This window comes from Grus americana, chromosome 1, assembly GCF_028858705.1.
Source record: "Grus americana isolate bGruAme1 chromosome 1, bGruAme1.mat, whole genome shotgun sequence".
NCBI lineage: Eukaryota > Metazoa > Chordata > Aves > Gruiformes > Gruidae > Grus > Grus americana.
In genome coordinates, this window is record NC_072852.1 from 199,328,440 (window position 1) to 199,350,148 (window position 21,709).

Below are 21,709 nucleotides of genomic sequence, written 5' to 3' on the forward strand. Positions count from 1 at the left end.
ACATGTCATCTACGACAATGGATACGGTAAAAACAAGCATCTTTGCCAGCCACTTCTTTGTACGACTTCCAGGGGAAGCAGAGAGAAGGGAAGCGGCGGAGGACCTGCAGGCAGAGCGCGGTCACTGGAGCTGTGCTGCCGTGGATTTAGCAAGCAATCATTCACCCAGGGCAGAGAAGAGGGGAGAGGATACCAGAGCCCTTCGTGGCTAAGAAGCTGCCTGGAGGTCAGCCCGGTGATGGGGCGAAAGCAGGGGCTTCCCCGGCGACCCCCCTGTCCCCGCCGCCTCCCTCCCGCCCGCCGGCCGGGGCTGCGGCGCTCGGCTGAGCAGAGCGCTCCGCCGGGATGCGTCCCGCCTGTCGCAGCTGTCACCGCGCCGCCCGCTCCCCCACATGATGCCAATTAAGAGACGGGAGCGCAGACAGCCACAGCCCCCCAAGGAGGCAGCAGGGCCCTGCTTCAGTTTTAGGCTTTTATAGGCCATAGTGTCGTTCCCCCCGCCCCAGCCAGCCTGCGTCCCCTCCCCTCTGCGACGCTCAATAGCGGGGAAGACTGCGGGGGCTGTTCCCCCTAAAACCTGCTCCTCAGTTTCCACTCTTGTGGGCCAGACCCCTCCGCATGCAGCACACCCCACCCCCCGCTCCGGTTTGCCGGATCTCCCCGGAGACAGCACGAGGCGGGGGGCAGCCCCAGCCCCCGCATCCAGCAGCAGAAGGGACACCACCCCCCCACACCCCCCCGGCCGGAGCCGCCCTCCGCGCCCTCCCCGGCGCTGAACCCGCCTCGCCAGCCCGGGAGCCGGAGCAGGCAGGGCGAGGTGGAGAGGCGGGAGGGCGGGCTGCTGCGCGGCTCCCGCAGATGATGAACGCAGCGGTTCCTTGTAGCAGCAGGTCCCGGGGAGCGGAGGTCACCTGCTGACAAGCTTTTTTTTTTTTTCCTTTTCCTGCATGCTCCTATTTTTTTAATGCTGTGCATGCAGTACTTGTGCTGACGCACAGAGGCACGCCTCTCCGCTGTTACAGAGTTCCTGAATTTACAATGACTCCACTGTCTAGCAAATGCCCTAGACTAAAGGAGACTGCATGAAAAAAAATTCTTTTGTCACCCAGGAGAGATAAGGCTTTGATCACCTGAGATCGCATTACGGGGGGAGACCGAGCGAGGCTGTCCCGGGGAGCTTTTCTTTCAGAGATGGACATCTTGCTGCAGGAATTGCGAAATGCCAGGGCTCCCAGAACCGGGCGAGTATAGACACACAATATGGCTCGGTTTATTGTATGCAATAGGCACACATCCAACATAGCATCACAAAAGAATTACTCTTATCTGATGTCTCTCCAGAGGTGTGTGTGCGTGTGTGTGTGTGTGTGTGCGCGCGCGCGGAGGGGGATTCCCACAGGGCAGAGCCCAGCGAGGAGTTTACGCGCAGCCCCCGGGGTTTTCTCTTTGTCCTCCTTATTCCTGGAGGAAAACTTCCTTCTGACTCGTCCCCCCGCCCCCCATACACACACACACACAGGTTTCCCGCAGACGCCCAGAGGAAACCAAGTTAGCCCGCTCCCCGCCGGGCAGCTCCCGAGTTGGGATGCAGACCTTCCCAGGATCATCAGAAGACTTCACAATCACCGAAAACCAAATAGCATCTGCTATTCGGTGACCTCCCGGCAAACACAACAGCAATGTCACGGCACCGATACAAAAGCACCAAGATCCCCTCTCCGTCCCCAAATAAGCCGGGAGCCCCGACGCATCCCATGGCTTTGCCGTGCCCGGTCTGGCCAACCCCGGACCGAGCAAGGGCATCACCGGCGCGCTCCATGGGAGAAGAGTTATCCCAAGGGTGCACCCTGGGAAGGAGAGGGCGATCAAACCGAGAAGGGGAAAAAAAAATAAAAATCTATTTAAAGCCAAGGCGCTGCAAGAGCTGGAAGAGCTGCCCCTCGGAATTGTCAGCTTCCTACAACTGCGGCTGGAAAGCCATTTTTAAAAATAGACGCCGCGAATAATGTGGTCACCGCCGCCTTGCGAAGAGAACAGCTGGCGGCCCTTCTCCGGGGGCGGCGGGGCCCCGCGGGGTGCTGGCCCCCCGCAGCCCCGGCTGCCGGTGCGCGCAGCGGCGCGGCCGCCCTACACCTGCTGGCGGCCCGCACCGCGCCTCCCCCGCCGGCCCCGCACCGCGCCTGCCTCCCTCCGTGTGCCCGCACCCGCAGCGGGCAGGGGGAAACCTGCGGCTGTAGTTCGGCAGCTACGCACGGCGTCTGCCCGTGTCAAGGAAAATGCCTCGATGCACAATTTCCCCATTCCCCGCACTGCGCGGCCGCCTAAAACACTTCCCGCACTTTTTCTCGCCAGCAAGCGTGGATGTTGCGACCCCGGGAGGGCCGCGCCGCTCCCCCTCCCCCCCCTCCGCTTCGGGGAACCCGGGCGGGCGGCGTGGGAGGGAAGCAGAGCCTGGGAGCAGCGTGAGAGTGTCAGGGAGCAGCGGCTGGCGGGGGATGGAGGATAAACCTGCGACCATGCGAGCCCTCTCCCTGCCCCCCCCCCTTCCCTTCTGCGCCCTTCGGAGATCATCTCCTACAACACCGGCATTATCTAAACAGCTTCACAAAGCCATAAAATACAGTTTAGATATCGTTCAACATCTGGCATTAAAATACGGAGAGAAAAAAAAAAATCACCACAGGACTTTGTTTTTACGACCGAATTTAAGTGCTGTCAGGTTGGTTCACTCACAAGTTAACTCCTTCCAACAGCTGGGAGCGTGGCAAGCTAACCTGGCATATTTTCCTCACCCCTCCTTAAAAAAACAAAGAATCAGCTCATCCAGGCTGTTTTAGTTACTTTCGTATATTCAATCTGCCGGGCCTTTAACAGTCTCCCTGGCAGCAAAGAAGCTCCAGGCCCACTTGACTCGCGTGTGCGTGTGCATGTGTGCATGCACAGGCTCTTAAGAGTGGCCGAAGCCATGAGCCCTCCAGCCCTGGCTGCTGAGTCACAAATAGCGTCCCCTGGAAATGAAATCCAGGGAATGCTCTTTCAAATTCGCTGCCAGCTTGACACGCCACATAGCTCGGGAAAGGCAGGTTTTTGGTGCAGGCTTCCCGGCGGGTTACGGGTGAGCACGGACCCCACCTGCGCTCCCTCCTTGCCGGGGCGCCGGGCACCGGCAGCGCCCCACGGCTGCGGGGTGCGGGGCCGGGCGCGGGCGTGCGGCGAGCCCCGCTGCGGATCGGCGGGCGCTGCCGGTGAATCCCTCGCCGAGAAGCGAAATAGGCTGGGTTTGGAATTCAGGCAGTTACTAGGGCAGGTAATCGGCAGAGAAAACGAAAGAAAAGCCCTCGTTAATTTGCGTACAGGACGACAGCCACTCCCTTCAGGAAACTCGGTGAATTTTAAATTGTAGTGGTTAATGATTAAAAACCCTTTAAACTCGCGAAATCAAATCATTCGGCAGAAACGTCCTGAGCAAAAATTCCACCACCGCCACCACCACCTCCCAGTACGTGTCTGCTCCTAAGCAGAACTTGGGGCTACACAAACATCGCTACCAACCACCCGGCGACTTCGGCGAGGGCTCCTGCTCCGCTGCGGTGGTGCCGCTTGTGTACATCTGCAATCCCGGACACATTCATTTTTTCCCTCGGCGGATCAGCCATCAGCACAAACCCCCCTCCCCGCCCGCCTCGCACCCCCCGCCGTCCCCCCGCCCGCAGTTCTGCCCCATTATTTCATCACATGACCACTAAAGGGTTAAGGATAATACCTACCAAATCTGCTGTGGTCTTGCCTGGTTCCCTGGATAGTACCATTGGGGAAGATTTCTAAATGAAATCCAGTCCTGCAGTATAGCTGCCTCCGCCTGAGGATCCCCTTTAAATGGTCCAAGTCCGTGACCGCAGGCCCCCTGGGTAGCCCACCTGCCTCAGACTGACCCAGGTGGTCACTTAACAAAACCGGACTATCCACCGGCAAAACGGGCACATTCCCAAAGGGTACTGCATCCTGCACACCGAAATAGTTCCCAACTTCACCTAAGGGAGCCATCAGAAGATTCTGCTTTTAGAGAATAAGAATAAACAATAATGATGGTGCCAAACCCAGGAGATATAAGATTAGGTATATTCCACTCCTCTCCCCTCCCTAGCGCAGTTACAGAGAAAATGTTCTTTCTTCAATCCATTAAATGCATAAATAAAAGTAATATTCTGTTTTGACTGGTACAGGTTCAAGGTCAAACCAGTTAGTCTAAGAAACCACCACTTTATACTCACACACTGACATATTTATAAACATATAGATGTGTATATCTATATAAATGCATATATCCCCAGCTCTTAGCAAGCAATACGGTCTTCAGCCCATCCAACTGTAATAAAGAAAAAAATCCGTAGTTTCTCCATTTGGTTTAAGATAAGAATGACCATAGCAACTTAAATACCTAGGCGTTATAGGGATTTTTTTTTTTTAAGATGCACAGGCTACGTCAGGATTTATGGATTCTGACTCCAGAAAGGCATGCGCTGTTTTTACTCTATAACAGACTGCATACATCAGCATGAATCCTGCAAAGGGGGAGGGGGGAAATCTCACGTTGTTGGCTGAGATAAATCCAAAAAAAAAAAAAAAGGAAAAAAGAAAAAGGAAAAAAAAAAACTTTTGACGTCCAAATCTATTATCCAGAATTCTCAGGAGGCTCAGCAGATGTCCACTGGTTTAGGATTTTTGACGATCCACAAGCAAAGCAGCAACATACAAGTGCTTGTGTCTTTCTTGGCTGGCTCGAAACAGGTGTTGCTTCTGCAGGGCTCCCTGTGAAATGTTGTACTCCAGCACTGAGCTGCAGCTCTTGACTGTGGATCTCCATCCAGCACGCAGAGTGGCGCAGGAAGAGGCATTGGGCTGGGTTTAAGGTAGTCCTGATTGCTGCTGGAAGGATTCTCCGAGGTCCTAGCGCTCAGCCCTACCTGCTGCAATACAGAGCCGCTTCCAGCGCTAGGCACGGCGTGGAGCGGCTCTTACTGCTCTGCGGCAGCGCGGCGCACGCAGGCAAATAAATAAATAAGTGGGCGAAACTTCGGGGGAGGAAAAAAAGCGGCGCGATGCTAAATATACCGAGCCCGCCCGCTGCGGGAAGCGGACTCCTCGGGAGATGCCCGCATAGCCCGAGTCCCCCTTGACATTGGCGGGGGGAGCAGGGCGGGCAGCGCCCCGCCAGCGGAGCCCGGCCCCGGCCCCGCCGCTCTGCCCCGCCGCAGGGGAGGCGGAGGCGCGGCCGCCCGGCAGCGCAGTACCGGCCCCAGCCCCGGCCCCAGCCCGCGGCCGGCCGGACCGCGCCTCAGGTAACCGGGCTGCCGCTGTCCCAAGCGGGGTTCAAACTCAGCTCCGGAAGGCAAACCGGCGGGGTCGCGGGAAGTTTGGGGGGCGGGGGGGGTCGTTATCGCCCACGCCGCATTTTTTTTCCTTCTCCTCTCCGGCCCCCCGCCTCGGCAGTCCGCAGCCCTCCCCGCTCTGCCCCTGCGCTGTCGGGGGCGGCCGCTCCCCAGCGGGGTGCGGGGGGGGGCGGTTTCGGGGATGCCGCCGCGGGACCGGGTAGTGCCGGGGCCCCGCCGCCGCCTCCGCCGCCGCCCGGGGCGCTCCGGGGGCGAACCGCGACTCCCCGCGCCCGGGCTCGGCCCAAGTTTTTAAGAGCGCGGTGGAGGGAAGGGAGAGGCGGGCAGGAGGTGGCATGGGGGGAGGCGGGGGTGCCGATGCTAAATACGTGTTTCCCCCCCCCCCAAAAAAAAAAAAAAAGTTATTTAAAACCTCCAGGAGAGACCCGGCGAGGGGGGAGAGCTGTTTCTTCTTATGATGCCGAGGATTGATGTTATTGTGGTTTTGCCGCGCTCCGATATAGCTGCATTAATTAGCAAAGGGACAGAGAGGTCTCCTGCCTTTGCAGAAGGGTTGCTTGGGCAGAGCTCAAGGACCGCGCACGATGCAGAGGCTTGCATGAGGGAGGGGACGGCTCCAGCAGCCCCTTGAATTAAATGCAAAACCTGAAGACAGGCTTTTTTGGGGGTGGCGGGGGGAGAGAGAGAGGCAGGGAGAAAAGGAGAAGAAACCTAATATCTTGGGGGCTGGGGGAGAGATTGCATGGTGTGAATGATGATGTGCATCGCTGAGGTGGCGGGGCCCAGGAAGGTCACCAGTGGAGTCTGGAAACAGAGCTCCAGAGAAGGAGAATTTTGCAAGGGAGTTAATTAAAAGTAATTGTCTCTCTGCATGTCCCCCTGCTCGGCGGGCATGCGGTGGAGGGGGCGGCTCTCCTTGCCCTCCCCACTACAAAAGCCAGCAGCCCAGCTCTGACTGGTGCAGCCTTTCTGCATCCCTCCACTTGCCAACGTGACTTAACACTTGAGAGGAGGGAAAGAGACTTCTAGTTTCCATGTCTAGTGGGGAAACTGCAGCAGGGAAAGGCTGTGTCCTGAATCCCCGCAGACCTTTAGGGAAGTGACACACTCCATGCCGGTGGTGTGTGAGACACCTCCCTTTCATTTGACTCCATCAGTCTTTATTGCTATTTGAAGGACGGGATGCAGGAGCTTCAGAGCTGGGTCCCATCACGTCACTTCAGTACAAGCCCACAAAAAGAAACAGTTGCTGCGTGTCAGTCTGTGCATTTCGATGTGCAAGTGCAGACGAGCCCCCCAACCCCAAAGCAGGAAAGTCAACGCTTTCCGGTAAATAGTTCCATAGCATTTACCCCATATATCGGGTTTAAGGACACTGCTAACACACACACACTGGTTGTATCAGCGTGAACAACTGCAGAATGACTTGGGAAAAACTGCAGAACTCACCATGTCAAAAATCATTATTCTTTATCAACTGGATGACGGCAGTACCCAGAGGCCCCATTGAGGGCTCACAGTCCCATTGTGTCGGATACTGTAGACACATGTAATAAGAGAGATGGTCTATGCCCAAAGAGCTTATGATCTTAACCCATGATGAAAGACAACAGGTGTATACTACAGACCCATGGGGGAAGGATAAGGGAACAGCAGCCTTGAGAATAAAAAGCAACAGGCCTGGCCAATGACAAGTGTTTGGTGTCAGAAGGAAGTTTTAAGGAGATTTGAAGGAGAACAATAAAGGAGCTTTACGGTTATTAATGGGAAGGTTTCTCCATGTGTAATGGCTAACTTGGAAGAGAACATAAAATTGCTTGTTAGGAAGTTGGACTGCTGGAAAGTGAAGGTTTGTGCCACTGGCAAAGCAGAGGGAATATTGCAGAGTGACTGAAGGGCCTGGTAGCTGATGTGCTCTCAGTCTAGAAACAACTGGGAAAGAGGCTTCCAGCTTCTTTCCAGAGCTTTAAAATTTACATTTCTAGTCCCACTGAAGAGTATTATATGGACTTTTAATTTTTTCTGTAGTCCAGGCTTCAGTATTTTTTATCTCGTATTTCAGACCAGCATACCTTATGAAAAATAGCTGAAGGTAAAGACAAAAGTATTGGTATAGTTGCTTTTTTTTAAAGGAACTTAAATGAAAGCCCACAGATTATTGGCTGTAGGAAGTTTAGTGTTATAAAAGTGTTATCTAAGTTGAGGCTTTGATGTCTGAATTACTCATAAGTATCAAAGCCACACATGAATTATGCAGGACATCCCCAAAATTATACCCATCTGTGAGTAGGTGGTGTTCCAACCCTGCTTCACATAAAATCTATCTGTGATGTGTAATGTCAAACCCCTTACAGAAGTTTGGCTTTACTGATAGCTGGGGCTGTATTAAGAACCTACACTTTTATCCCCAAGACACTGAGACAGGAACATCCCTAGCTCCCCTCTACTCAAGATTCACACCCACTTCCCTTATACCCTCCTGGAATTAAAGACTGCATCTGCCACAGTGAGTCATCAAGAGCTTACTCATCAGCTTTATGCAGGATTTTAACTCCTGCGAGCAGAGCTGGTCAGAAGGATCCTGCCTTTCTTGAGGAGTTCCTTGCATATGTTCTCACATGTACCACACTGATGTGACACCTCTGGCAACTTTTAGGCATTATGACTTTTTTTTTTTAAACTCTTTCACCTGTACTCTACCAACCGGTTCAGCTTTACATGAACTTTTCACACATCAAGTTTTGAGTGTCATTTAAAAAAATAAATCAGCCTGCCACAAGAAAATGGTTTTCGGTTGGCTTTTTTTTTTTTATTCCCCCGGATTGCATAATTTCGCTGAAAGTACAGGATCCTATTCTGGACCTACAATGTATCTAAAACTCATTTATTTCCCAACTTTGCAGATGGAGAAGTGGAAGACTATTAAAAAGAGAGGTGCTACGACTTTCCTGTGAAACACATGGCATTTGCCAATTTTACTAAAATGTATTGAGTCAGCAAACTTTTAAAAGCTGCTTTTTATAAATCGAGAATAATATAGAAAGTAATGCTATTTTCAGTTTTCTTTACAAGTAACAATTTTTAGGGTACTTTGAAGCATGATATAAACTTGGATATGATAAGGGCATTAATGCATCTCACCTCACTTGAGGCTGCTACAGTGGAGACATCGAGATCTAAACTACTTGTTCTTTAATGCAGAGAAATGGGAGCAATTTTAGGGCACAAATCATCTGACCTATTCTAGGCATCTACTTTAGGATGACATGACTCATGCTCTAAAGATGCTTAATTCTTCCTCGTGTATGAAGGAAGCCTATATTAGATGTAGACTTCTGCATGACAGAGGTCTAGATAGGACTGGATGGATCCCACCTGCTGCACTATACATGTGATTCAGCATTTCCCCAGAATGGCTGGTGAGGGCACTAAACTATTAATATAGCTGCACAAATTAATCCTCCAAAGAAAACTCATGTCATCTCAGCAACTAAAAGTTACTGAAAGTCATGACTATGAAATACCAGATTGCCTGGAAATAAATAAAATATTTGTGAAAAACTATTAGCCATGTGATTCAGGTTAACTGGATTAACATAAGAAGTGCCTACGAGTTTAGAAAACTTGAGCTAGAAGAATGTATTTGCTTTCTCACTTCAGAGACTGCAGAAAAAATGGCAGTATTTATGACAAAAAAAATTACCTATAAGAATCCTAGAAGACAACATGAAAGGACCTGTTTCCCAGTTCACCCAATTTTCAGACCAGAGGAGTGTAAAGCATGCAGTTTAGATGGAAAACTCCAAGAAAACACCATCATTAGTCTCACCATGCAATACACGCTCACAGCAGGATGGCCAACATGGATTTCTTACGGCATTACGGTATTTTGCCGCATACAGGAATTAGTGAATCTACGTTAAATAAGAATATGGCAGAATATGGCAGAATATGATCTTTATTACCGTCCTAGGGTGGGAGTTATCAGGTTACATGTTCTAAGATATCTTAAGTATAAAAGTAATAATAATGATGCCAGGTACAGTTGAGCGCATTGACACAGGTGTTGATACAGTCTTTTGGAATGCGTGTCCTTGTTGGTGATACTTGAAGGTAGACAGGGTGATGTAAGTGTGAAAGCTGCCAAATATGTTTAAAATTTCTCCCATGTGTGTATTTGTACATAGCTGCTATCTGCTGGTTTTAGTAATGAATTGATTGTCCATGATGTTGCAAGTCCCTCCAGTTCAAAAGCCAAAGTGCCATTGACTGGAAGGAGAAAAGGGGAAGAAATCAGAGTTCCCGTGTGTGCAGGTGACCGCAGAGGCCTCCGTGTAGCAAGCAATTTGCGTGGCACGGCTCGCAGGATTGCTTACTGTGAGATCAGGTCTGCCACTGCCCGCCTTTTGCCTTGTGCACCTTTCCTGCCCGAGCCACGCAGTGTCTAATCAAAGAGGTTTCTGCCTTCTTGGTGCTCCCATACTGCCGGTGCTGATTTGCGACTGCAGACTCAGCAGGGTTTGCCAGCAGGCTGCAGGGTGTCCCTGAGGTTCTTCCTTTGCCTGATACACTTCCTTTGTAGATAGCTCGCTATCTGAAAGATGAGGTGGCATTCTTACACCAACCAAGGCACATACCCAGACCGTCAGCTGGATGCCACTTACCAGCGCTAGACCGGAGCTGCAGCCAGCCACCAGCGTCGTCACCTCCCTGGGGGCAGGGAGAAGGTGCCTCTCGGCTTGCCCAGCTCGGCAGGAGCTGGGTGCGTGCCCCCACTTACCACTCTGCGTGTGCTGCGGCAGGCGCAGCGGCCTGGTGTGCCCTCGCCCTGATGGAGAAGGCGATGGCCCATGCCAGCTCCACGATGGCTCCATGCCTGCTTTCTGGAACGGCCAAAGGCCTCGCCAGCTTTCCCGATGGAAGTGATTACCGCTCCATCCACGGCGTCGTGGCCGTCCAGGACATTTCCTCCGCCATTGCCCGGCGCCCAGATGAAGGCCTCAGGCCCGCTGGCTCTCGCCGCCCCCAGGAGACACTTCCGCGGGGACTCCTGGCCCAAGGAGCGGGCGGCGGGGCCGCGCCGAGCTGCCCGCTGCAGCAGCAGCCATCCCGGGGCGGCTCCCCGCGGGGCCGCGGCGCCGGAACCCCGCGGTGGCGGGAGCGGGGCAGTAGCCGGGCCGGGCGAGGCGGGCGCCGAGGGCTGCGGGGCAGGGGCAGCCGCCCCGCCGCGCTTGTGCGGGGCTCTCTTGCCCTCTAGCGGGCAAAGCCAGCGGGGCGGCCCCGCTGTGCCCCCCGCGGCCTCCGCCACAGCCCCGGCCCAGCGCTGCCCGTGCGAAGCCAGAGCCCGGGGCCCGCCCCGGAGCCCCGGCTCCGGTACCGGGGACAGCCCAGCCACCCTCTCCGGCAGCAGGCCGGGGCCGAGCCCAGCCCCAGGCGGTTGTGCTGCGGGGGGTGGATGGGGAGCACAGCAAGAGGAGCGCACCATGAAGAGCTCCTGTAGGAGCTGCCCCCACCACCACTCAGCCAGCAGCAGGGAGGGGGAGTCAGCACCCCAACAAGTAGCATGAAGAGCTGATGAACAAGACCGTGATGGGGCACTCGGAGGCACCATTCATCTTTGATGTGTGTGATCCCCTCAACTGGTCGTGGTTGCTGATCATGCCCCCGTCACAAGGACCAGAGCCAGCCGAGCAATGGACAGGTCCCAGGGTGAGCACAGGGGTGCGTAACCCCAATTGCTGGGCAGACATCGAGTGTCCACAGCTGCTGCTGCTGCTGAGGAAGGGAGCAGTCACTGAGCACAAGGGTGCCCCAGGAATGGCCCTGCCACAAAAGGACCTGGAGGCAGCTCCGCAGTGAGCCCACAGCTGAGTGGGGATGGAAGTGGAGCTGGAGGCTGTGCTTGGGGAAGGGAGGATGTCCATGCTTATGTGGGGTGTTCTGGCATACCGTAGGAAAACCCGTTGTTTAAGTTGTCTAGCCTGTGTTTGCTAAAAATTCTCCTTTTTTGCTAATGAATTAGAAAATATTTCAGTATCACCATCTCCATCATTATCTTCCTTCCCAGATCCAAATCAGTAAAAACTTTGTCCTTTCCTACATTATTTTAAATGTACTATCTCCATCTAACAGAAGATCTTACACCATCACTAGGAATTCTTGCTTTATAAATATGTTTTAGAATATTTGCATTTCTTTTTAAACCTGTCAGTGACTTTCTTCTTGTAGTTGTCAGCTTGACTTTATCACTTTTCCCTGTTCTGTAAATCAATTTTATACTTTTGCTCCCTCCCTATTTTTAAAATTATTTTCAGTATTATATATTGCATTTTTGCTCTGACTGCTGTTGTAACCACTGAACCACAACAGGCTTAAAAGTTATCCTTTTTATGAAATACAGCTTGTTAGCCATCTGACAGAATTCACAATTTGAGTTTGTTTTCTTCCTCTCTAAAGTTTCCTCCTGTCACTCTAATTTATGATTTCCCATTCTTTGGGAAACCCTGATACCTCTGGGGTGACCGTCCCCTCTCATTGTGGTTCCTTGAAGTTGGGTGGTGATGAGAAAGTCCTCTGTTTGCCATTAGCGAATGTAGCTGGGTCACTTGGAATGTAGTCACTTGGAAACCTCCACTCTCTGCTACAGTTATTATAATCCTTTGTAATATTTTGCATGCCTGTGTCTGTTTCATTCGCTTAAACGCTATCCAATTACTTTGTTGATAACTAACATATTTTGCGTGGTTTGGCCTGTTGATTTCCTTAATCATTCTGCTGCTATTTCACCAATAACTCAACAGTATGAAACTGCACTCTGATTCAGTAATGTGAAGGGACAGAAAAGAATATAACCATTTTCTTCAAGTAATTACCCTGGGTATGTACTAATGTTTTCCTTTTGACTGGCCAAGACAAAAGCATCTCTGACTGGAATCTCAGCTTGTTTCTCCCGAACTTCCCGCCTTTACAGCAAGACCGGAGACCCTTCTCTTTTGTACAGCGACGAAGGGAGCTGCTGCGGAGAAGACAGTAGTTGTGGGGAGCTGAGGGACAGTAAGATGACTAAGCCATTCCCCACGGAGGACTGCCATCTTCTGTTTAAGGTATTTCTGTTTGTCCATTCTGCAGAAGTTTATAAAGGAACTGGGCAAAAGTATGACAATGAATGCTTTACATTTTGGAGAGGGTGGAAGGTCATGGAAAATGTACGCTGTCTTTTGGGTTTGAGAGACAGTGTCTGATCTGTTTGACTGTCCAGTTAACATAAGAACATATGAACATGGTTATAAGAGACCTGGGTACAGCTACACCACTACCTTCTCTAGGACAGCGGTAGTGGGAAACACCATTTGGGGAGTACATGTGTCCCTGGACGTGTTGTGCAGTCTGTTCACCTTGTTCTCCCCCAGCAACCACAGCCACTGGATTAGGGACATCAGAAGGTACTCGCCTGCATACTGCCTTTAGTATCTGCTGTCCCTGAATTTGCCTAACCCTGCTTTCACTTCACCTCTATAGTTTCCTATGACAACAGATCTGGAAGTTCATTACTGTAAAAAAGAACTTTCTTCTATCAGTTGCAAACCAATCTCCTGTTAGTTTCATTGAATATGTCCTAATCCTTGTGCTGTAGCTGTTGAATAACAAGTGAATAATAGTTGCACATTCACCTTATCCATTTCCTTCATGATTTTGTACACCTTACTCTTTGCTCTCAGCCTTCTCCTCTCCAAACTGAAAAGTTGCAGTTTATGTAGCCTCTCATCAGGCACCCAAGAGGTGCAGGGTCTGACTTTCCCTTGAGGAGACAATAAACATTATAAACATTACTGGAAAGTTAGGTAATCAAACTAAACTAAGGGATGATAGGAAACGGGCTCAGTGAGCAGGCTCATGCAATGTGTTAGGCGCAGCTCACATGAGACAGATAATCAAAATCATTTCAGCCAGAAGAGTCCCGGGGACATGCTTTTATTTGCTCACTGTCAGGTCAGTTGTCCAGGAACCAGTCAAGGAACTTAACTTTTGTGTACAGTATGTCAAATGTTTTGTGGAACCAATCGACGCTAAATTCCTTAACAGTATCTGTAATGTGACCATCATCGCAGATACAGCAAGCAGTGGGTCTTTCATACCATGGATCTTGTAGTGTACCAGAGAAGTATCCAGGTGTTGACCATTATTTAGCTCTGGTGAATATAGTTTTAACCATGGAGACTGTATCACAAGCTTATCTCAAGTCTTGATTGCTTGGCTAACTGTGCTAATGCTGTGTGCCACTAAAAAATGTTTAAGTTTGACCCTAGTAGAAAATTCAATGGCAGTCAAGACATTAACATGGTGGAGTGCTGATCCTCAGACAACAGCAACATCACACACCATTAAAGGACATTGGTTAAGACTTTTGACATTTGATGGTGTTCACCATCTTAAGGCAGTCAGGGCTCTTTCATCTGTGGCCAGACTATAGTCCTAACACTGCCAACTGTTAGTGAACTACTATACTGACAAGGTGAAAGGAGAGAGAAGGGACTGCACTGTACAAATTGGCATCAGCATAATCTTTTCACATGCTGTTGTGAGCCACCAAAAGTATTTTATATATTATCCCATGTGCTGGTGAAGAATTGGAAATGCCTGTGACCTAGCAACTAGTAAGGTGTTTCAGATAAGGAGTTTTTCTCCTCCACATCTTTGCCATTCACAGCTGCAACCTATGTTTGATGTTACATAGGGAGTTAACCAACAGTAACAGGGGTCTCTTCTAGGTTTAAAATATGTGAAAAATAGGCTTTCAAGAAAAGGAAAAAGAAACCAACAACAGTGGTTCTGAGCTACTACACAGCCCTCAATGTGACTCTCCTTCCCTCTCTCTGGCTCTCAAGGCACTGCTTTTATCAGGGTCAGCAACACACTTCTGAGTACCAGGCTGTATCCTTATCCCTACCCGGGATACCTCCCTACGGAGGAGCTGAACAGAAGAGACTCTCTACTCCTCTGCCCCCACCCCTCAAAATTCGTACTGGGTTTCCACATCCTACCCTTCATTTCTCAGAAAAACGGGACAAGGAGATTAAGAGGTCTTTACTGACAAGAGTTTGCTTCTCTGCCTTCATAGCTGCTCTTGATAAAAACCAGCTTTCCCACCCTGTTGTTTAGAGATTTTATCCAAGTCTGCGAACCTGAAATCCACCGTGGGGATTCCAGTCCCCTCCCAGCAGCTGTTATTGCAAGAGAGCTTACAAATTCACCAGAGGGTCTGAAAAACACATCAGCGCTGGGAATCCACAACTAGGATTTCACACCAGAAATAGATGCCATCTGAACTGCTTTTGCTTTTTCTAGGCATTGCAGTGAAATCACTGACAGGCAACGGGGGAAGAGATCGTTCAGGGGGTTCCTGTGCTTCCTCCGCTTTAAACATTGCTCTAGGTTTGAGAAGGAGAATTACAATTACCGTCAGGGATTCTCAGGGACTGGCTTTATAGCACAACCAAGCACTGAGAACTCACTTCTGCAGATACGGACAAATTGGCTCTCACTACCTTGTCCTTGCTGCAGTAGCACTGCAGCCAACAGAACTACGCATGCAAATGTTGAGACATCAGGCAGACCTCTAGTATTAGGTATCCTGCTTTTTTTAATGGGGGACAGGCTTGTGAAGAAACACATGGCAAAACTGAAGGAAAATTATCTTGCCAAGCCTCGTGTTATGCTATTTGTATAAATCTTGATATGAACAAGCAGAAGGAATTTGCTTGAACTTTCTGGAATTCATACCTTGTATTCTTGTAATCATCTGATCGTTCCAGCTCTGTATCTGGGAACCTGGTTCTGCTGCCTTGCTGAGGGCTGCTAAGGAGAGCTCTGATACACAGAGCTTGCAAGCGTGCTGCCTTCTTTAGAGGACATGTTTTCTGGTTGTGTCTTCCAGTGGGGTAATGGTGACAACACTGCAAACCTCGTTCCTCAAAAACCTCGAGCAGATTCTCAGCTTAGGTAAACTTGTCACAGCAGCACCCCATTGCTAGGGCTCTGACAACTGGTATGAAGATAAGCACGTTTGGGTCTTTTATTCCCTCACGTAAAAAACCCTCTTACAGCTCTTCATTGCAAACCCTCAGAATTGGTGGACCATTCCTGGCCACAGCTTCCATAATTATGGAAAACTATGGAAGTCACCATAGAAGGACAGATGAAAGCAAAGCCCGTGTACACCAAGCATAGGGAAATGAGTAAAAGATCTAAGAACTGCTGAAACATTTACAGAGTCACTCAGTGAATTTCTGGAAAGACTGCAGTCCAGCTGCTCAAAATACTTGACTGTCAATGGTAAAAGTCTGAGGACTGAGTCCTTAGTAAATGTTCTTGAATAATCCTCTCTGTAGATTTGACTGTCACTAAGTTTTTCCCACATGCAGATTTTGGTCCAGTAGTCCCCATATTTTATTTATAATTTGAGTCATATGCTGCTTTCATAATTTTTTGTCTAGTCATTTTAAACATCTTTGTACGGTATTCAGACAGCAAGAGTGAATCTTGTAGCTATTATTATATTTGCAATTTCCCTTGGGTGTAAGCAAAGTCTGTATAACGCAGAGTCTATCAAATATTTCAAATTTATTGCATTCCAAAGCTATTAAAAAGTTGAGGCATTAGAGCTGTCTATTAACTTAACAGTGAGAATGAAGATTATTTCTTAGCATTTCTAAAAGGTAAAAATAAATCTGTAAGACACACAAATGCCACACTTGAAAAATAACAGCATACTGGTAACATGCTTGAAAAGAGTCGGTCATTTATAAGAATATTTTACAAGTGGAGTCTCTCTTCAGGAACTGAGAATCAAATAACTGCCATTACTGAAATGACTTGAAATTAGGTGTTTTATAAGGCCAAGGGCACATATTCAAAAAACAGAGCCTAAATTAAGACTGAAAGGCCAGGATTCTCAGACCTGCTCTTTGGTATCTCTTTTTGGGCAATTACGTTCAAAATATCTGAAGATGCCTCATATGAGTGCTCAGTAAGTGAACTTCAGAAAGTACATACAGAAAATTAGGTCCATTAAGATCTCTTCAATGTCTTTAACTATTTACTTATTTATGTCCTAAGTAAGGATAAGGATTGCAGTGCCTGATTTTAAGCTCCTGTTGTTTTAAACTCCTGGCCTCATCTTTCTGTAGTGAGATTACACTTTCATTAATCTGTGGCATTTTTTTTCACATGTGAAAATTTAAAATACTTGCTTTACATCACTTCATACCTCCTTAGCCCTTCTGAAAATTATGTCAACCAAGTCTAAATCACTAAAGGTTTCCTATTTCATAGGATATACAAAAATCACTAAAGGTTTCTTATTTCACAGCATATACAGCTATGATCTTTGCTTTAGAGTATTTGGGTAGTCACTGGGGTAGTCCTGCCAGGTTATGGAGAACAGACATGAGCTGCCAGGAAGGCTGATAAGCATGGTACTTTTTTATTCATAGTACCTTTTTGTTCACGTAATTCTTTTTAAGCAAACTGAGAAGAAACGCTGGTGCAGGCAACAAGACAGCAGCAAGCCTGTACGCAATATACACCACGAGGTAAAGAACATCAGTTTTATACTAAATTCTGCCTGTAATTGGCCTTCCAGCCTGACCTTACTAGCAATTCCTTTCAGAAGTAGTCCTTAGACAAACTACTTCTGAGTAGAAGGTTGTAAAATGATTTTTTTTTTTGCATCTTTTGAACAGCATTTAAGCACAGAGATCACAGTCTTTACTCCTTCCCCTATTAAACACAGAGCAGTCTGCCTCCTCTCCCCTCACTTTAGATGGGCAGCACGGGCATAAAGCTTGCAGCTACTGTGCATGCAGGGACTTGTCCTGACTGCGGCTGAATGTGGGTGCTTTTGACCCTCAGGACTTCAGCCACCCTTGGCAGGCTGCAAATGCAAATCCTACTTTTGTCCGCTAGGTAAACATTAGGCAGCAACCTCAAACCTCCCGGAGGGAAGCTTCACACAAGTGGCTCCAGTTCTAAGTGCTCAATGGTATAGAACTGTGTCAATTTAACCAATTTCCTGTCTTACTCTAAGGGGGAATAAAAACAGCTCAACTGAAAGTCAGTTACACCTAGATCATGACAAAACATGAATTCACACTGAGCTGGAGAACCGTTCCTGACATTGCAATCCTTCTCGTATGTATTCACAAACGCAGGCACCTCTGATAACCCTAATGCTGATATTTAGAACATATGTAACTCCTAAGAATTAATGTCCATTAGGCTACATTTACAAAAAAGATTGTTCCAGCTTCACTGAGGACCAGACTGGGTATCTATTGACAGAAAAGAAGGGAAAAGCTAAAATTCCTATCTAATGAGAGTTACATGTCCCAGTCCACAAAACAAACCATCAGTTTGAACTGACAGGCAAGGATTTCTCTCACATAGCAGAACGCAGTCTCATGCTCTTCTGAGGACATCTGTTCTCAGTCACCACAGCCTAGTTGGTTCCCATCAGTTCCAGCATTTCAATAGTACTAATTGCTGTCGCATGGCAATTACTGTCAAGTCTGCAGAAATCCATCCAATATCTTTTTGCTGACAGCATAAGCTGTAAGATTGCAACGTCATGTGAGCTGTTTTCACATCTTGTCTTCTGGGTTTTGTTTCTTCCCTCTGATTTCTTACAATTATTGAAAGTTTTTTACCCTTCTCTGCTTCTCTACCTTTTCAGGAAGGTGCAGTCAACTCAATTCAGTCATCTTTGATTTCATCTCCAGTTCCGCTCTTGGTATGGAGCTATCTCATCAGCTCCACATTCCAACACAGCCTTGCCTTTCATCTTAGTCATGCTTTGGTGTGGCTGTTTGATGACTGGTGCAAGAAATACTCATTCATGTATGGAGTCCTCAAGCTCTTAATCACTAAGCATTTAGAGCAGAAATTCTAGTATTTTGCTCTTAATAATAATACCCAGTGACCTTGCACTGGCTATTACTACATTTCATCTTGTTCCTACCCTTCTACTAAAAGTTCATTTCGTTCTTCTCGTGTAACAATCTGATCCTCTTCTATTTTTCTTATCAAATTTGTCATCCTCAAACTATGAGATTCCTCAAAGAACTACATGTGTAAAACAGACACTAAATGAACATGGTACCTAGAGCAAGACCCTGATCTTCGTACCAGCTATGGCCCCTGTGCCATAACATCTTTGTCAAAGCTACCTTCAGCACCAACGGCTCTGCATTGTAGCATACACATCCCCTGAAATGCCAGAAGGAGTTAATGTATCATCCTCCTCCTCCCCTTCCCGATATGAACATTCCCAGCTGCGGAGGGTTAGAGCTACAACAGAGCCAGGTGAACAGTTGCCTTACTCCATCCTGCCGATGATGTGCCACATCCACACAGAGACCATCCCTTTGTGCAAAAAACTCGGTAGGAATGCTCAAACCTCAAACTCTTTCTTCAACTAAGCTTTTCAAAGTCAAGCAATATTTCCCAGGCCTTTTGGATTTTCTTTTTTTCTATTTGTGTGAGAATTATTCTCAGTGTTTGCTAGGTGGCAATGCACCTTCAGGAAATAAATATTTTATGGTACCCTGGTTCTCTGGAATACTGCTTTTGTATTCTTGTTTAAGCCCTTTGCTAGTTTCAGTACAGCCAACATTCTTGAACAGATAGTAAGTCAGTGGAAGTCCTTGGGAAAAACAGAAACTCTGCTTAAGCTTAAATAGTGTACACAAAAGCTGGCAGCACCTTTTGGCATTAAAAATATCCACAGCACAAATACAGCTAATGCGATCACAAAACAACAGGGTGCGTTAACATATATTTGTAAATAAAATATGATCTATGTTGCAGATTTGGTTAAGGGGGTTGGGAGACTGAGGCTCAGAGAAGACTAATGTCAGCAAAAGGAAAAGAAAAAGGCTGCTTTTTGTTGGGTTTTGTTTGTTTGGTTTTGAACAGGCCTTTTACTGAGCTCTTTCTGACATGCAAACCTTGATCCAGAAGCCTCCCAAGCACAAACCTTACCCAGAATTCAGCAGAAATTCTGTGGATGCAGAACTCAACAGGATGACATCTGGTACGCAGCGTACAGTGGCAAGTGCTCATATATGCGAGTAAACAACAGCATCTACTTCTCTAGCAGTAATTTAGAGATTTGTAAGCATAACTGCAGTGCTAGGTTATAAAGGCATACTGTAAGTCATGGAAAAATCTAAAAAGAGGACACTCTTTCCTCTCAACTGAAGCTTTGGGCTGAGGTTCTAGCCTTCACTGCAGCTTGCACAACACATAGAAGATACAGAGAAAGACAAACAGAACTCCTCCTTCTCTTTCTCTCATCATCATAACACTCTTGATCACAACATTATTAGACATTTTTCAGGGTGCTAATTCAATGCCCACTGGCAGTTCTGCTCTTTCCTCTTCAAGTACATTTTAATGGTATCTCATCTGAAATTCAAGTCTGGTAAATATAATAAATTTGATTGTAACTTAGATTCCCTAGTTATTAAATTAGCTTCTTTTCAGAAAGAGTGCTGAATCTAAAGGAGAAAAAGCTGTAAATTATACCTGACAGCTTTAGTGCTCTTATAACTATTTTAATAAAAGATGTTGTGATTCATCGTAGATAATATGTCTTGCAAAAAAAATTTGGGTGGGCTGAGAAAATAATGCTAACAGCTTTGCAAAACTACTTACAATTTAAAATAATTTAGGTGGTGGGGAAAATGTGGCTCAGTCTGGAGACTACAAAGTATTCCAAAGTACATTACATTTTCTCTTGCAGAATCTGTTTTTGTGTGAAACAGCAGCAGTAATTTCTACTTTCATAACTGCCAAGGTAATATCAAGTATGGAGAAACCAGGCAAGATATGTTTTGGGAGTAAACATCTCACCATTTTTCTGATTTGCTAGAATGAAAGATGTGGTTGACAGTAAACCCTTACTTCGTATTCATAAGCCTAACACATAATATTATTACCTATGTGACAATAGGGTTATATATTGTACAGTATCCATATTAGAACTCCAGAATTCATAGGAGAAGGCAGGGCAGATGACTTTAATGACACATTAAAGGACTCAGAAAAAACAGTGGAAATGTAAAGTACAAATAATTATATACTTGTCTTTTGGCCCAGAACTCAATCACCTGAAGCCAGCTGCATCACTTCTGTTTATGGATATCCTGGAATTACTTACAGCACATCTAAGGGGAGCAACTTTTTATTTATGTCAATTAGATAGAAAGCTTGAGATTAAAAAAAAATCAACTGTATCTAGCAACAAAAAAAATAATTAATATTATAATCTTCATACTTCAAGATTTAAATTAAGAAAATAAACTAAGGGCTAGACTCTATCATCTAGAATTTTCCCATTCCATTTTCATAAGGGAAGAAATCTTTAAAGATCCATTTTGTATCATTTGCACATCTATGTACGGATTTCATAGAATCACAGAAATTTAGGGCTGGAGCAATCTCAAGAGATCACTTTCTCAAACTACAGCACCGGGGTAGAATGAAATACGTCAAGAACAGTCCCAAGAGATAATTACTTATTTTGTTCAGAAAACAAATTCCCATGAAGGGTGTTCCGCAGCCCTTCTACATAGCTTGTTCCACTGCTTCCCTATATTCATAATGAAAAGGAGTTTTCTAACCTGGAAATTAAACTGATTCTCCTTGTTTTTCCCTAAATGGCCACTGAAGAACAACTGATCACTGCTCTTCTTAGAAAAGTCTTTTCCATACTGGGAGATGTCAGCACTTCCCCCCTCTATTTTCCACTGTTGAAACCAAATTGCAGTTTTTCCTCTTGTCTTACACTGTTGCACTTCACTGAACTCACTTCTATTGATTTATATTTTTTAAAGTTTCATGTCCCAAACTGGATACAGTGAACCAGTTCAGGCCTCTGGAAAGCATCACATCTAGGCTTCCTTTCTTATGAAAGGTTGGACCAGATGATCTTTCAAGGTCTCTTCCAACCTGATCTGTTCTATCATTTGTAGCGGAGCATTCAATCTTTCTATCTCCCTGACAGTACATACCATATAGGAGAACTGGCTTTAGGTCACATGATTGCATTTATGGATCTCATTTAGTTTCTAAATTTCTTCAGATCTTCGCAGTCTTCCTGTCTCATCTGGGTTTTTTTGTCTGTTTTGCTTTTGTGCAATTGATTCCTCCATCAGCGTAAGAACCTGTATTTATTGCACTTGATGATTTTCAGCCATGTCTGCAACTGTCCCCAAATTCCTAAAGCCTACATGAAATGCCACCTCAAATTGACTGTAAGC

At 47.2% G+C, this 21,709-nt stretch overlaps 2 protein-coding genes across 3 annotated transcripts in view; both read right to left on the bottom strand.

Moving 5' to 3' along the window:
- FGF9 (fibroblast growth factor 9) overlaps positions 1 to 5,333 on the bottom strand; it is a 30,808-nt gene extending 25,475 nt beyond the window's left edge. Inside the window, exons 1-2 of one of the 2 annotated variants that reach the window (XM_054814263.1) lie at positions 4,591 to 5,333; positions 3,768 to 4,053 (exon numbers count right to left, since the gene is read on the bottom strand). In XM_054814263.1, coding sequence (XP_054670238.1) covers positions 3,768 to 4,044 — 277 coding nt within the window. In that variant the 5' untranslated portion in view covers positions 4,045 to 4,053; positions 4,591 to 5,333. Of the gene's footprint in view, positions 1 to 3,767 lie in introns of both variants that reach the window. The other variant, XM_054814172.1, reaches the window with a different exon arrangement.
- Positions 5,334 to 9,332: 3,999 nt separating this feature from the next.
- LOC129202039 (translation initiation factor IF-2-like) lies at positions 9,333 to 11,481 on the bottom strand. The gene is made up of 2 exons (XM_054814046.1): positions 9,767 to 11,481; positions 9,333 to 9,659 (listed from the first exon to the last, which is right to left on the bottom strand). Exon 1 carries the CDS (start codon positions 10,999 to 11,001, stop codon positions 10,093 to 10,095), a length of 909 nt encoding a protein of 302 aa, XP_054670021.1. The 5' UTR covers positions 11,002 to 11,481; the 3' UTR covers positions 9,333 to 9,659; positions 9,767 to 10,092.
- Between the last annotated feature and the right edge of the window lie 10,228 nt (positions 11,482 to 21,709).

What these genes read in the sequence shown, in the direction of transcription:
- LOC129202039 (XM_054814046.1), bottom strand. Translation starts at nt 11,001, where the DNA reads ATGGTGCCTCCGAGTGCCCCATCACGGTCTTGTTCATCAGCTCTTCAT.